General features: G+C 41.7%; 1 protein-coding gene across 2 annotated transcripts; it reads left to right on the top strand.

Moving 5' to 3' along the window:
* The first annotated feature begins 7,425 nt into the window (after positions 1 to 7,425).
* On the top strand, positions 7,426 to 13,619 carry LOC132883316 (uncharacterized protein C4orf54-like). Of its 2 annotated transcripts, none has more exons than XM_060916772.1 (2): positions 7,426 to 11,024; positions 13,456 to 13,619. In XM_060916772.1, exon 1 carries the CDS (start codon positions 7,509 to 7,511, stop codon positions 11,010 to 11,012), a length of 3,504 nt encoding a protein of 1,167 aa, XP_060772755.1. In that variant the 5' UTR covers positions 7,426 to 7,508; the 3' UTR covers positions 11,013 to 11,024; positions 13,456 to 13,619. The 2 variants fall into 2 exon arrangements, with proteins under 2 accessions (XP_060772755.1, XP_060772754.1); XM_060916771.1 differs by having other exon boundaries at positions 7,426 to 11,020.
* Positions 13,620 to 16,185: the final 2,566 nt, after the last annotated feature.

The following is a 16,185-nucleotide window of genomic DNA, read 5'->3' on the forward strand; positions in this document are numbered from 1 at the left end:
TATTATCGATCTAAATTAACCATAGGCTATTTTCAGGGTATACAGCTCATGGTCATTATAAGGGCCATCCATCTACATGCTATGATGATATCTATGTTTTTTTTTTGTTGTTGTTGTTGTTGTTTTTTTCAGGACAGTCTAGGTTATGATAATATTTGCATATCAGGCTTTTCTATCAAGGAAAAGCATTTTGCTTTAATGAATTTTCCATGCTCTTGAATGTATGCCACTATAGGAAGCATGGCAACCGAAATATCTTTTCATACTTGTGTGGATTGTCTGGAATCTGGCAACATAAATATCATGATAGTAGGATAACCTACTGTATGTCTTAGCAATAATTTATAAAAATATATCATGTACCGACATAACCACATAATGTAGCTACATTAGAATATCAGTCCGAAGTTGGAGGTAAGTTGTTGCTGTGATTTGCTGTTGCTGTAATTTCAAAACCGGATTACTTGAGAAAGGCAAAAGGCACAGATGAATACTTTATACCATTCAAAACGGTAGGGACTGCTGTTCATTTTGATGTATGGTTTGTCATGTCGACTCAGGAGTTAGTGAGGTATTGCGCCGACAAGAACGGGTGTGGAGATGGACGCAGAGCTGTATGCAGAATATGATTAAATTTGATGTGAATTAATTGATGTTAATTTTATCGCAAACCGTTTATCACAGCAACTAGTGGGTAGCACCCTTGGGAAGCTCAAGTCATGTGGTTTCACGTGAGGTTAATTGTGTGATGAGTATTCCGCCAGCAATTTAATGGAGACAAATGGGTGTGATTTGGACGCATCGGTCAGATACGGTTATTCCACAGTGCCAAGTGTTTCTGAAATGTGATCAGGAACTTTTACTGGGGCACAGCAGATATATACTGGGGCACGTGCCTCAGTAAAATGGGTCTGGTGATGCCGATGTACTGTATATATTTATCTTGTTAATCACGTAAAGCTGCATTTTAATACTTCTTGTGATGCACTGCTGACGTTTTTCAACATGGAACTCAGAGCACGTGGAGGTTCAGTTAGTGGTTGATGCTACAGTTGTGGTCAGAAGTTTACATACACTGGCATGAATGTCATCTTGGATATGAAGGTCATGGCAATATTTCAATGAGTACTCTGACCTGCTCGTTTTCTGTGGCGAAATGATTGTACGATGTATTTCTTTAATAGAAACCCTCCCCCCATGTATTTGGTGCAGAAGTTTTATTTATTTTGGGTATTCTGAAATCAACACAGGGTCAAAATTATGCATACAAGGTCAAAAATTTACATACGCTCACTTAGATTATTAATTCAGAGGTACTGAAACTTCCAAAACGTCTCCTATCTTGCCAAGGCCGAGGCCTCTGAACTTCCTGTTAGTGATCATGATTGACTACAGCTGGTAGCTTCTCTGTGCCTTCATAAAAAGGGTTTGTTTACAGCACTCGTTGGATTGACCAACATGCAGTAAAATGGGAAAGTCCAAGGAGCTCAGTGCAGATCTGAGAAAGAGGATCGCAGATGTACACAATGCAGGAATGTCTCTTAAAGCCATTTCTAAACAACTGCAGATCCCAAGATCAAGTCAAACGACTGTATGGAAGTTACTGGGAGGTGTAGTCACTTTGCCAAGCCACTTTGCTTCAAGAAAACCCAAACTGTCACCTTCAGCTGAAAGGAAATTGGTTTGGATGGTCAGGAACAACTCAGGAACCACCGTGGCACAGCCCTGCCATGAACTGGAAGCTGATGGATCACTGTCTACAGTTCAGTGAGTTTTATATCACCATGGGCTAAGAGGCTGCTATCCAAGAAATAACCCCCTGCTCCAAAATTGACACCTTAAAGCAGACCTGGGCATTTTACAGCCCGCGGGCCGCATCCGGCCCTTTGGTTCATTCTGACCAGCCCTCGTAAGGTTAATCAGAAATTACAAAATAAACGTATTTTCTAATTTTACCTCATGCATGGACTGAATGTGGACTGCTTTTATTTTGAAGTTGTGTTCAACAAAAATGCAATGCGCGCGACATGAACATGACATGAAATCCCACGAAACCTAATCCCGCGATAACTACTTCCGTAATTTGTCCAGACCAACCACAAACTTGTACGTCATCCTTCAAACGGTCCAGCCAATCACATAGCGTGACGTCACCAGCAGGCGCCGGAGCCCGAGCCGATCTGTAGATCTGATACCTACACCGAATCGACTGATGATCATCTATCAGCTGTGCTTCGCATCTCCACCTCAGACATTCAACCTGACTCTGACGCACTCGATAAAGACCAACAGAGACTAGATTTCTCTCACTGAACAAATAAAGAACACCAAACGAGGTGATTAGACTACAAATGTGGGCATCATTATTATAATATGATGTATCTTGCTTGATATTTGGAGTAGAAAGACAATATTGTGATGTCTTTATTGTGTTTTGGGGTGAATGTGACTGAAAAAAAATGGTACAAACGTTCACATTTTGTTAACCATTGTTTTGGGAAATTTGATTGAATAAATGACGACAGTTTTTGTAAGGCAACCTCATTTTTTCCATACTCTTACCAGTCTTATCAGCTTGTAAAAACAATGTTATTTATTGCTTTATATAAAGAAATACAATTAATATTATGCAGAATTTAGTTCAGCCTTTTGGTCCGGCCCTCCACAAAATTTTCTGTTTCTCATGTGGCCCCATGGAAAAAATAATTGCCCACCCCTGCCTTAAAGCTTAACTAAAGTTTGCAACTGACCACATGGACAAAGAAAAAACCTTCTGGAGGAAAGCTGTATGGTCACATGAGACAAAAATTGAGTTGTTTGGTCACAATGACCACCATGTACAGAGGGACACTGTACCAGCTGGTGGTGGTGGTAGGGTCATCATGCTCTGGGGCTGTTTTGCTGCCAGTGGAACTGGTTCATTGCACAAAGTGGATGGAATAATGAAGAAGGAGGACTACCTCAGAATTCTTCAGCATAACCTCAAACCATTGGAAACTTGAACATGATTGGGAGTCACAACAGGACAATGAACCCAAACACGCATCAGAGCTGGTTGTGAAGGATAAAGCAGGCTAACATTAAGCTTAAAACAAGTCCTGACTTCAACCCGATTGAAAATATATGGACCGTGCTTATAAGTCGAGTCCATGCCAAGGGAAAAAAAAAAAAAACTAATTTAATTGAACTCTACCAGTTCTACCATGAAAAGTCATGAAATATCCTACCAGAATTCTGGCAGAAGCTTGTTCATGGTAAACAAAAAATGTTTGGTCAAGGTGAATCTTGCGAAGAGACATTTTACCCAAATATTAGGTGTGATGTATATATTTGACCCTGTATGTATACTTTTGACCCTGTGTTAATTTCAGAAAACCCAAAGAAAATTGTGCACCGAATTCTAGTTTTTTTTTTTTTTTTAAGATGTATGCTGTACAATAGGGCTACGTACCTGAACGTAACATCAGGTACAGGTCTGTACCTGTACCTGAACAATTTGACAAATTCTTCTGAACTTCTTTAATAATGACAGAAACATTAATAAACTGTTGACAACTTGTCAGTATCTTTATTCAAAGAAAACTGAACATAACTAGGTTTCCTACCTCACTTCTCAGTCACCCTCTCAGTCTCACACTATAGTTAACTTGGGACAAAAAGTCATAAGTTGTCTCACAGCAAGAAGTGACTACACTAGAGTACTACAGACTACGCGCAGTCCGCGACCTTTAACTTATGCGGCAAAATTACACGAAGCAGCAAAGACCGCCAATGCCAGCAAAGGAAAAATGGCTGACCTGCTTTTGAGTCTTTTTGACCAATCAGAATGCTGGATCAGCCAAGCTCTCGCAATGTCTCGTGAGACTGTGGCGAGAGGATCTCAAATCAAAGATGGCTCTGATTTCAAGTTTCAGCGCGGCATTTTACGTCTTTTCCAGTGCTAAATTTTCATCTTTGTGGTAGGATTTACGCATCTTCAGTCACAAAATAAGCAGATACTTGGTGTAAATTTATATCGGTACAGTACCGGTACTTCATAATCCGGTATTTTGGACCTGTACCGAATCGATTTTCATGGTACAGTACCGGTACACAGTACCGGTACGCAGCCCTACTGTACAATCATTCTGCCACAGAAAAAGAACAGTTCAGAGAAATAATTGAAAGCCCAAATATTTCCATGACATTCATATCCAAGATGACATTCATGTCACTGTATGTAAACTTCTGACCACACTGTAAGTGTATGTACTGTGTAATATGAGTCTTTTCTTAGCAATCGACCAACAAAACCGAGGTAAATGTTGACGTTGTGGACAGTCCTGACTCATTTTCACTATCACGGTGTCTTTACTTTGCCCACATACTGCACACAGTAGGATTTAACAGGTATGTGCTAGTTACAGTGGTGCTTGAAAGTTTGTGAACCCTTTAGAATTTTCTATATTTCTGCATAAATATGACCTAAAACATCATCAGATTTTTACACAAGTCCTAAAAGTAGATAAAGAGAACCCAGTTAAACAAATGAGACAAACATATTATACTTGGTCATTTATTTATTGAGGAAAATGATCCAATATTACATATCTGTGGGTGGCAAAAGTATGTGAACCTTTGCTTTCAGTATCTGGTGTGACCCCCTTGTGCAGCAATAACTGCAACTAAACGTTTGCAGTAACTGTTGATCAGTCCTGCACACCGGCTTGGAGGAATTTTAGCCTGTTCCTCCGTACAGAACAGCTTCAACTCTGGGATGTTGGTGGGTTTCCTCACATGAACTGCTTGCTTCAGGTCCTTCCACAACATTTCCATTGGATTAAGGTCAGGATTTTGACTTGGCCATTCCAAAACATTAACTTTATTCTTCTTTAACCATTCTTTGGTAGAACGACTTGTGTGCTTAGGGTCGTTGTCCTGCTGCATGACCCACCTTCTCCTGAGATTCAGTTCATGGACAGATGTCCTGACATTTTCCTTTAGAATTTGCTGGTATAATTAAGAATTCATTGTTCCATCAATGATGGCAAGCCGTCCTGGCCCAGATGCAGCAAAACAGGCCCAAACCATGATACTACCACCACCATGTTTCACAGATGGGATGAGGTTCTTATGCTGGAATGCAGTGTTTTCCTTTCTCCAAACATAATGCTTCTCATTTAAACCAAAAAGTTCTATTTCGGTCTCATTCGTCCACAAAACATTTTTCCAATAGCCTTCTGGCTTGTCCACATGAGCTTTACCAAACTGCAGACGAGCAGTAATGTTATTTTTGGAGAGCAGTGGCTTTCTTCTTGCAACCCTGCCATGCACACCATTGTTGTTCAGTGTTCTCCTGATGGTGGACTCATGAACATTAACATTAGCCAATGTGAGAGAGGCCTTCAGTTGCTTAGAAGTTACCCTGGGGTCCTTTGTGACCTCGCCGACTATTACACTCCTTGCTCTTGGAGTGATCTTTGTTGGTCGACCACTCCTGGGGAGGGTAACAATGGTCTTGAATCTCCTCCATTTGTACACAATCTGTCTGACTGTGGATTGGTGGAGTCCAAACTCTTTAGAGATGGTTTTGTAACCTTTTCCAGCCTGATGAGCATCAACAACGCTTTTTCTGAGCTCCTCCGAAATCTCCTTTGTTCGTGCCATGATACATTTCCACAAACATGTGTTGTGAAGATCAGACTTTGATAGATCCCTGTTCTTTAAATAAAACAGGGTGCCCACTCACACCTGAATGTCATCCCATTGATTGAAAACACCTGACTCTAATTTCACCTTCAAATTAACTACTAATCCTAGAGGTTCACATACTTTTGCCACTCACAGATATGTAATATCAGATCATTTTCCTCAATAAATAAATGACCAAGTATAATATTTTTGTCTCATTTGTTTAACTGGGTTCTCTTTATCTACTTTTAGGACTTGTGTGAAAATCTGATGATGTTTTAGGTCATATTTATGCAGAAATATAGAAAATTCTAAAGGGTTCACAAACTTTCAAGCACCACTGTAGCTAAATTATTAACCTCATGCTAGTTGTTTATATTTCACAGTTTACACCTGCTTCAGTTCTGCAGCTGTAAATATTCTGTTTTATTAAGGACTGAGCTTTATAACAATGATTAGCTCCTCTGAATGTTGCTGTAAAAGCCTTTTTTTTTAGCTTCAGAGAGCTGCAGGTGTGTTTAGTGGTGTGTGTGTGTGTGTGTTTAGTGGTGTGTGTATTTTTCTTGTACAGTGCCAACTGGCTCTTCACCGTAATACCACAGGGCAGCTGCCGCGTGCCACAACCACACATTCACTCAACAGCAAATGTCCAAAGTCTCACAGACATACGAAGCAGTTCTCTGTATTTTTGCTATTAGGGTGAGTGAATGATGTAAGCTACCCCTGTGTGCGTGTGCGTGTGTGTGTGTGTGTGTGAGAAGTGACATGTCTTCAGTGGCTATAAATACAGGCCTAATGTTTCCATCATTCAGTCATCTGTTAGTCCATAAATACACCGAACAGTGTTAAATTGATGGATCCAAATTATCCATGGTGCAGACGGCGCTGATTATTATTCAGTTATAATACACATGATCATATTATTATACAGTAATAAGATGATTTTGTAATGATTTTCTAAGGCATTCATGCAGATCGAAGCTGTACTGCACTAACTCTGTTTTCCATATTTATACTGATGTCCGTTAACGAAAAAGAAACGTGCGCGTGTTCAAAATGGAGTCAGTCGAGGTAAGGTACAAGACAAATTAAACCCTATATAAGGTTCCTACTTTTTTTTCTGTAATTGTTGTGAATTATAAGATGATAATTATAATAATTACATTATGCTATGTATAAAGTAATTATAATATTATAATATTCTACAGTATATCCCTATAATTTAAAGGCCTCCAAACGTAGCTAACGTTTGTCTATTAAGAGTTGCGTAAAATAATCTGTATTTCAAAAATGACAATTTTAATATGCATAAATATTATATGATATGATTCCACTCTTAATTATCTTTTTGTCACATAAAGGTGAAAAAAAGAAAAAAATATTGTTGAGAACTGCAGTACTAATAATAAATAGCTTCCAAAACATGAAAAGTCTCAGTACATGTGGAATATTCGTAATAATATTTTATTTTTAATATATTTTCTGATTCACTTGGTTTCAAAAGCCATATGGAATCTAACACTGACCCTGATTATATGCTCATAGACAGATGTGCATTGACACACACACTGCTGTTTCTTTGTCTTCTATTGGTGTAACTTGGCCCTGGTGAGAGGGTTCGTGCCCTCACCCCGTCAGTTTGCGAGAGCTTTGTCATCTGAGATGGAAAGAGTGAGGGGGGAGGGGGGGTTGGCTCGTGCGTAAGTCTCCGTTAAACCAGAGGCTTGAGAGAGACACGCGCTCCAGTAACACCGAGCAACAAGGCGAGGCAGCTCTTTCTCTTTCTTCTTTCTCTCTCTCTCTCTCTCTCTCTCTCTCTGTCTCTCTCTCTCTGTAAAATGGAGACCCTCCACACAGCCATCATGGTTACCGGAGTGCCTAAGAAAGAACACTGTGGCACTGAAACCAACTATGTAGATCTGGGGAGCACCAGCACGGTGAAAGTCACATTCACTGGTGAGGGAAACCAGCGAGCTATATTCAAGCGTAAAGGGAACCGTGAAGAACATGAAGAAGATTGCATGAATCAAAGGAAGGACAGAAAGGACAGTTCTCCCGATATGTCCGATATGGATTTAAAAATCGATAGTTTCCTTGAGAAGGAGACTGCTGTGACATGCCACGAACCAGAGGAAATGGACTACACAGACATGTATTTGAACAGCAGGTGCGAATCCGAGTCGGAGTCCGAAGACGGTGATCCTGATGAAAGTGAACATGATGTGCCTGTGGTCGAGGAGACGGAATCACACTACATAACGACACATGAGATTCAGCTCACTGAGCTGGACCATGACATGGACCACGAGCTAGGTCGTGCTGCCAGCTCATGTTGGGATTACGAAGATGACAATCTCGTGTATTCGTTTGTGGACTATGCATCTTTCGAAAGCGGTGAGCAGCCTACTGTGGAGAGGAGTCAAAGGAGAGCAACGAGCAGCCGTCCACCAAAACTGGGTGCCACCAAAGCGCTGGTCAGCACTGAGAGCGAATGTGCGAGCTCAGACGACGGTGTGCGGAACACTGCGGGACGCATTCATGTATCCGTAAAAGCCTCATCCCAGGCCGTGAACAAGTCTGTTCGCCCACCCCTGGATGAGAACGAACTTTTGCATCGTGAAACACAAGCAAAGATAGAGGTGCCATATGATAGTCGCGCGCACTGTTTCATTCCTGCGCCTGGACGCCCTCATCTGGCTAGTAAACTGATGAAAGGCAAAGATGTCACTGAGTACTCGAGCGGTGCATCGAGTTCTGTGAGTGAGCTTGACGATGCCGATAAGGAAGTCCGCAACCTGACAGCGAAGTCTTTCCGCAGCCTCGCATGTCCCTATTTTGATACCATCGACCTCAGGCCATCAAGTGAGTCCTCTTTTTCAGAGCACAGCTTCAACATGAACCAGTGGTCCACTTTTGTCGATTTCAATTACAGGAATTACATGACTCAGGGTGGGGACACAAGCGAGCGCAAAAATTCCACATGCTCTGTGGAAATGAGAACGTGTACGGAAAGTGGAACTGTTAACACGAACACCATCACTGAAGGGACAGCCCACCAGACAAACACCCTGTCATCAAAATATAAACTGAGCCAGCTGAGCTGTGATACCGAGAGGCACACAAAATGCATACAGAACAGTTGTGAGGCAACAGCAAGCCAGCCGCACGATCAGAAGGATGTCAGTGTGGAGGGAGTTCACAAGAAAGCCGTGTTTGCCTCGAGCCTCCTGCAAAACGTCATCTCAAAGAAGATGCGGTTCGAGCGAGAGTGCAAATTGGAGCGTGGTAAAATAAGTGGTGTGCAACATGCACATTCACAACCCAAAGACAGCAGAAACTGCACTGTTTTACAAAGACAGATGTCAGAATCAGGATCTGTACACTCTGTTGTTTCCGTAGAAGATGTTCTGGATGGTTCGAATGCCACTTTCAACAAAGAAGAGGAAGGACAGGGGGACGAGACGTGCAAAACGTCATGTACACCTACAATAGAGAACATCGATGAGCCACCAAAAGCCCCACTGCTGGAGGACCACGAAATTTGCAAAGAAATAAGCGAGGCCATAGTGCCCAAAGTGCACACTGAAAGCATGACAGTAGAGACACCAAAAGAAAACAAGAAAGCAAGCACTGAAGTGACAAATAGTAAAACAACAAAAATGTCACACTTGTACGTTCCTGGGTCACATTTTCTTTCAAAAGAAAGGGAAGTAGTGGAACCATCCACACCAATAAAACAAACAATTGGTCCCATGCAATCAGAAGGAAAGAGAACAAGCACTGTGGACGCTTCAAACAACAGCAAAGCACCAGAGATCACAATCCACCTGCGCAGTGTCAAGGAAAACAAAAACAACCCTGAACGTCCTTTTAACATCGCCAGCCTCCTGACACCAAACTTCACCAAGCATAGTGGCGACACCAAGAGTGAAAAAGTTCCGCACTTTACAGTGAGGGATGTCCGGGACAGCAGGTGTAAACTCCAAACGCCGATCCATCAGGTGCGAGACGTGCGCAAACTGGTCAAGAGCTCGTACCGGTTAGTGTCTCTGGAAAGTGGTGAGAATAAAGCCACATCACGTGAAGTAAGCGATGCCGTCAAAAAAGAACCAGATAAAAATGACAAGAAAGAAAAGACGCCCATGGTGATCAAATGCCATTCAGTGAACACAAATACAAATATGAATGCAAATTCAAACAGATGGAATGACCTGGAAAGTGAGAGGTCACCGATGCAGCCAATCTCCGAGCAGCAGGAAATTCAGATGAAGTCGGCCAGATGGAAAGAAAGCTGTGATAAAAGGGTTGAGTGCAAAATGGCGAACCAGGTGGCACTAGAAAAGCTGAAGGCAGCTGTAAAGTCCATGGAGCAGCTTTACGTTTTTGACCGGAACGAATGGCGGCGCAAGAAGGAGGCACCGCAGCCGCTGACGGACAGCCATGTCCTCTCACTAATTACTAGCGAGGAGCAAGGAGTCAATGGTGAGAGGCTAGCGAAAGCAGAACCTTCAAAATGTTCAACTCCTAGTGCAGGCAGAAGCTTCACCAGAACAATCACTCATCATCTACAACAGGATGTTTCCAAGATCCAGTGCTCCAATGTCCATAGCAACATCACTAGCTCCACAAGAAGCCCCTTGTCCCTCAAAATCTGCCCTTCAAAAAGCGCAATGAAGAAAAGAAGCAGGGTTGAGGGTGAAGCTGGAGTCAAAGTCATGAGCTCCACATCGGATCCGGTACCTAAACCTCAACCTCCACCTGTACTGGATCCGGAAAATTATCTAACCATCCCGATTCAGCCACACCCCTTAGAAACAAAACCCCATGCCTCGGAACAAATCCTCAACCCCACCACTCAGCCTCAGGCCCGCCCACCTCTTCAGCGCTCACCAGTCGTCACAGATTCGTGGTCTCCTGAGAGCCCAACGCTGACTTTCTGTCAGCCTGCACAAATCCTTTGCATCACGCCCCCCACAGACCCGCTCATGTCAAACACACAACGCAAGCTCCTACTAGATCCTATAACAGGCCAGTACTACCTGGTGGACACACCCATCGCCCTTCAGCCAGTCACACAGAGACTCTGTTGCCCTGAGAGTGCTCAGTATCTGGACATACCGGTGGCCCTGAGCCCAGCGGCGTACCTCATCTGTCCACCGACATTTGTACAGCCGCACTCGCTCCCTGTTTGCACGCAGGGTGAGAGCATGAGCACTGGGTCAGGCATGACTATGGGCGGGGCTAAACCAGTCATCAGTATTACATCACAGCAAGGACCACGCATCGTGGCTCCGCCTTCTTTTGACGGCACGACCATGAGCTTCGTCGTGGAGCACAGATGAGCACAGATGTGAGTGAGTTCTACTTCTGTATATGATGTGTGTGGTGCGTGTGTTTTGGGTGAGTGTGTGTGTGTGTGTGTGGGGGGGGGGGGGGGGGGGGGGGGTCAGAACCTGTCTTTTCTACTTTCAGTTAGGATCCAGAACTGGAGCTTAAAAACCTGTAAAAGATAAATGTAGTGTGTGTGTGTGTGTGTGTGTGTGTAAAGGTCAAGGGATGTTGTGCATTTGTTGTGCTGAGGCAGGGCAAAGACAGCTGCTGAGACCGATCACTCTCTCTCTCTCTCACACACACACACACACACTCTCTCTCTCTCTCTCTCTCTCTCTCTCTCACACACACAGAGCTTTATATAGAGTGATAGAGAGCATGAAAGAGAAAATGAGTAAATGGTGGCAAGACAGGTCACAGAGAGAGAGAGAGAATTCAGTAGTAAGAGAGATAGAACGATGAGTGAGTGGAAGAAAAAGAATGAGAGAACAAGAGGAAAGATAGAGGACAGTGAAATGGAGAAGAAATGGGAACGTGAAAGAGGAAAAGCAAAATACTGAGGGAGATAAAAAAAAATGAATGACAGTGTGAAAACAAAAGTGAGATAAAGTGAAAGAGAGAGAGAGACAGACAGAGAGAGACTTAACATGCGCTTGTCTCACAGTTACCGCAGGCCAACAGTATTGTCTCTCTATCTCTTCACCATCAACCAATCAGATTTCGTTAAAACTCACTGACTCCAGTGATGAGTGATTCACAAATGATTCATTACTTTTGAACAACTCTTTTAGGCCAATAAAGCAAATTGACTCACACAATAAATAGATCGGTACATGATAAAATTAATCTCTCTCTCTCTCTAACACAAACTCAGACACACAACCACTTACAAAAACACGCAGATACACACTTACTCACTACTGATAAGAGGTCCACAAACAATTCATTCTATTTAAATGGCTCTTGAAAGTGAATTGTGTAAACTGGATCACAGATATGAACGAATCTTTTGTCTAATCACTAAACACACACACACACACACACACACACACACACACACACACACAGAAACTCTGTAAAGGGCACCAGATTCATCATAAGAACAAGTATGTTAACAGCACACACACACACACACACACACACACACACACACACACACACACCTTGAGCACAGACCATACACGGAAACTCTGTAAAGGGCACCAGATTCATCATAAGAACAAGTATGTTAACAGTACACACACACACACACAGAATATTTCATAAACCACACAACCACATACTCTCTTTTCTGTCTCTCTCATACAAAAAATCTGATTTGATCAGTCAGACAGAGTCACACGTACAGATCCCATGCACTTTAAGTTCAGAAAGCAGAAAATCTTGAGATCAAATATAAGAAAATGTAAGAATTTACGCTGCATGTCATCTAGTCTTAACACACGTAATATTTTAACAAGGAAGTGAGAATTAGTGCTTATGTCAGTCTCCATAAAATCTCTGCCAAACTGGAAACCCTGAGCCTGCACTTTACACAAATAGCTAATCATCAGAAAACAGGTTTATAATAACATTCAGCAAAGGATTCTGGGAGAACCCTGCTTCCAAGATAAAGTATTGACAGGTGTTTTTCAAATGCCTACTAGACAGGTGTGGTTTAAAAAAAATCATGATATTAGATTAGACAGATTTCACCTCATATAACAGTGTGAAATCATAAATGATTTCATCTTTAGTGAACGATTCTTTTAAGTGAATCAGGTGAATTGATTTGCATGCAAAAAAAAAAGAAAGAAAAAAATGCTTTTTGTCATCTAGACAGTAAATTCCTCCCCAAACATTTCTATAACTTGAAATTTTTAGATAATAAATGTGCTGTTTCCATTAAACAAATCAAAACTTAGATGGGCAGTTCAAAAGAGTCGAATCACTAAAGTGAATCAAAATGTAATGCATACACACATGCAGGTACAGTAGCGTGTGTGTGTGGGGGTGTGTGTGGGTGTGTGTGTGTATATACGTACTGCCTGTCATGTGAGTGAGCAAACACACACACACACACACACACACACCATTTATCTTTTACAGGTTTTTAAGCTCTAATTCTGGATCCTAACTGAAAGTAGAAAAGACAGGTTCTGAACCTCTCTCTCTCTCTCTCTCTCTCTCACACACACACACACACACACACACACACACACACACACACACACACTTGTGGACACACATCTTACCAGTGAAATTGAAACAGAAACACGTTATGTTTTTTTCCCCACTATTTTTGTTATAATGTGTTAGATACATATTAAGTTAATTATTGATAAATAATTAAAAAATCTACGTCATGCATTAAAAGAAAGGAAAAAGAATGAATGAATGAATGAATGAATGAATGAATGACTCAGTGTATTGAGAATATTTTATCATCTCTGTCTTCCTTTTCTTTCCTTACAGGTCTGTGTGTGTGTGTGTTCAGGAGGGAACGCTGTTTCTCACATCAGAATGTAACCTAACGGTTCCCACAGAAACTGTCACTTCCTGTGCCATTTCAGCTTCCTGTCTGCAGTGTGGTTTCAAACTGAGCTGTTTTGTCCCAGGTGTGTGTGGGGTGTGTGTGTGTGTGTGTGTGTGGGTGGGTGGGTGTGGTGCGTTGGCAGTGTTCTTGTTTGGACAGTTTTACAGCTGCTCGCCTTCATTCTGTAAACACACATTGTGCATTCTGGGTAAATTAGTTAACGTTTCACTGAGCTGTTTTTTTTTTTGTGTCATCTGTTAAAGTGTCTGCTGGCCATTTTTACCTCTGTGGAAATGTGGCTGTGTTTCAATACTGTTTTTAATGCACCCTTGTTGACCTCCCCTTGGTTAAGTCCCCTCAGTCGTCCTAAGGGTTGTTCCTTTACTTCTCCGCCTTGTGTGAAGGTGTACATTTGTGATTTTTGAGTTTTATAACCTCAAACTTTACATCTACATCTGTCCATGACAGCTTCCAGCACTACTAGTGAGTTAGCAAACTGCTAATCCGATAATCTGATGCAAATGCAGCAATATTAGCATCATGCTAACCACAATCTGAGCTCGTATGTCTTTTATGAACTCCGATACAGAGCTGATCGCAGACTGTAAACAACAACTGACGGAACTTCATTACTTTGTTTTACTAGCTAGTTAGCATAGGGTGACCAGACATTTTCCCGAGCTGGAGTTGTCCCTGGAAATGTCCCCATTTTTAACCATGACCGACAGACCTGAAAAAAAAAAAAACCCTGACTGAAACATCTACCAGATTTCAGCAGATGCCTCGCGTATTGTTTTGTGAATCACTTTAAGACGGGCTCAGACTGGTAGCAGAGATGTTCTAGAACACCTCTGGCAATAGCCTTTCCAGTGGTGGAGCTGAGGAACAACTTTTTAGCGGCGCGCGACTGGTACAGATTTGGGGGGGCACACCCGGTGTGTGCCTCCCCATCCAAAAAAAAAAAAAGTTTTTGTACATGGTTACTTGTAATTGTGACTTGATTGTATTGCAGATACCGAGATATGTCTACCATTTTTTAATTAATAAGGTTTAAAAAAAATAAACAATAAATCATTATGTGGGATGGAGCTGAAGAGTTTATGGTATAAATTTATATTTAATAGGAGGTCATAGCTTAGGTTTTTTCACTTATGACACAAATGCAGTGAAAAGCAAGCTGGGCGAGTCCTGTTGGATTTTAACAGGGCGCAGGAACTTCGTGCATCGACATAACAACATACTGTATTCCTGGACTGCGCTGTAGACTACATGTAAAGGGTGTGTGACATCCGTTTTATGTTTATGGTCTCGTTAACACGCATGTTCACAAGTCAGAATGATAAGATGCTGCAGCAGGCTTACTGCATAGACACGTGTAGGCTATCCGGCTACTGCTTGTATTCATTAATAGGTTTCCCTGTACTCACTATACCCTGTGTATGTACATGGTACACGTGCCATTTTGGGGGTGAGGCTCAGGAGCTCAGATTGCAGTTACTGGCTTTGTATTATAGACATGCAACTCTTGCAGTCTTTGTTTATAGTTATCTCGGTATTAAGCTCTGTCTTAAGTGGCCACTTACATTACCTGGGTATATTCACCGTCTTATATGTACATTGAATGTTCTGAGCAGGAGCTCAGATTGCAGTTGCTAAAATGGTAATAATTTATTGATATGAGGTGTTTTGTGGTCAGTGTACTACACTGTAAAAAATGATTTGTTGTTTTAACTTAAAAAAGTTAGTGCAAGGGTTGCCTTAAGGGCTGCCTTAAAATTTTGAGTTCACTGAAATTAATATAGTAAGTTCACAACAATTTAACTTACTATGTGAATTCCAGTGAACTCAAAATTTTAAGGCAGCCCTTGCACTAACTTTTTTAAATTAAAACAACAAATATTTTTTTTACAGTGTACACTGTAGTGTGTCATGTGGTAATGCATTATATGACAATGCAACTTTCATAAATATTACCATATATCAGATGTAATTATGTTCTATGCACATACCTGCAACTCTGACAATTTCATTTTCAGTGACTAATAAAATGGTTTTGAAATTTCCTACTTTTAAAACATATTTTTGACATGGTAATTTTCTTTAAGACATTTCATTTACAACATGTCTCTGACAGCTCAAAGTGCATCTCCAGGCATTTAAAAACTGCAGAGCTTCCGGGGGCCCCGGAACCCCAACCTTACTGGATTGACACCCCCCTTCCCATTTTCCTGGATCCGCCCCCGTGCTAGAATCTTTGCCTAAACTAAAGTCATTCATTTAGCTTTGACAAATCGCTTCATTTGCTCCTGGACAGGTAAACCATAGTCTTTTCTTGTAAGCCTAAGTGACGTTGTTTGTCATCTATGTTATTTAGCCTTTAAATGTGTAAGCTACATTTTGCGATGTTGTATATGACATAACATTGCTTGTATTGAGATGTAGCAGTTGACCTAACAAACCGTGGCCTACTGCGGTCGATGCTGTCAGTGCAGCGCTAATCAGTCAGCTGAAGTTGTTGCTAGATGCAGCGTTGCTGTAACAGAAGTCCCGCTGAGGTAAAATTGTAACAGTTCAACGGCATAAACTAATTTACACATAAATTGGTGTGTTATCCCACAGAGTAGCTGGCTATGTAAAGCTGTAGGTAATCAAAGTGTCAGTAATTTGTA

The sequence above is a fragment of the Neoarius graeffei genome, chromosome 3 (assembly GCF_027579695.1).
Source record: "Neoarius graeffei isolate fNeoGra1 chromosome 3, fNeoGra1.pri, whole genome shotgun sequence".
NCBI lineage: Eukaryota > Metazoa > Chordata > Actinopteri > Siluriformes > Ariidae > Neoarius > Neoarius graeffei.

What these genes read in the sequence shown, in the direction of transcription:
- LOC132883316 (XM_060916772.1), top strand. Translation starts at nt 7,509, where the DNA reads ATGGAGACCCTCCACACAGCCATCATGGTTACCGGAGTGCCTAAGAAA.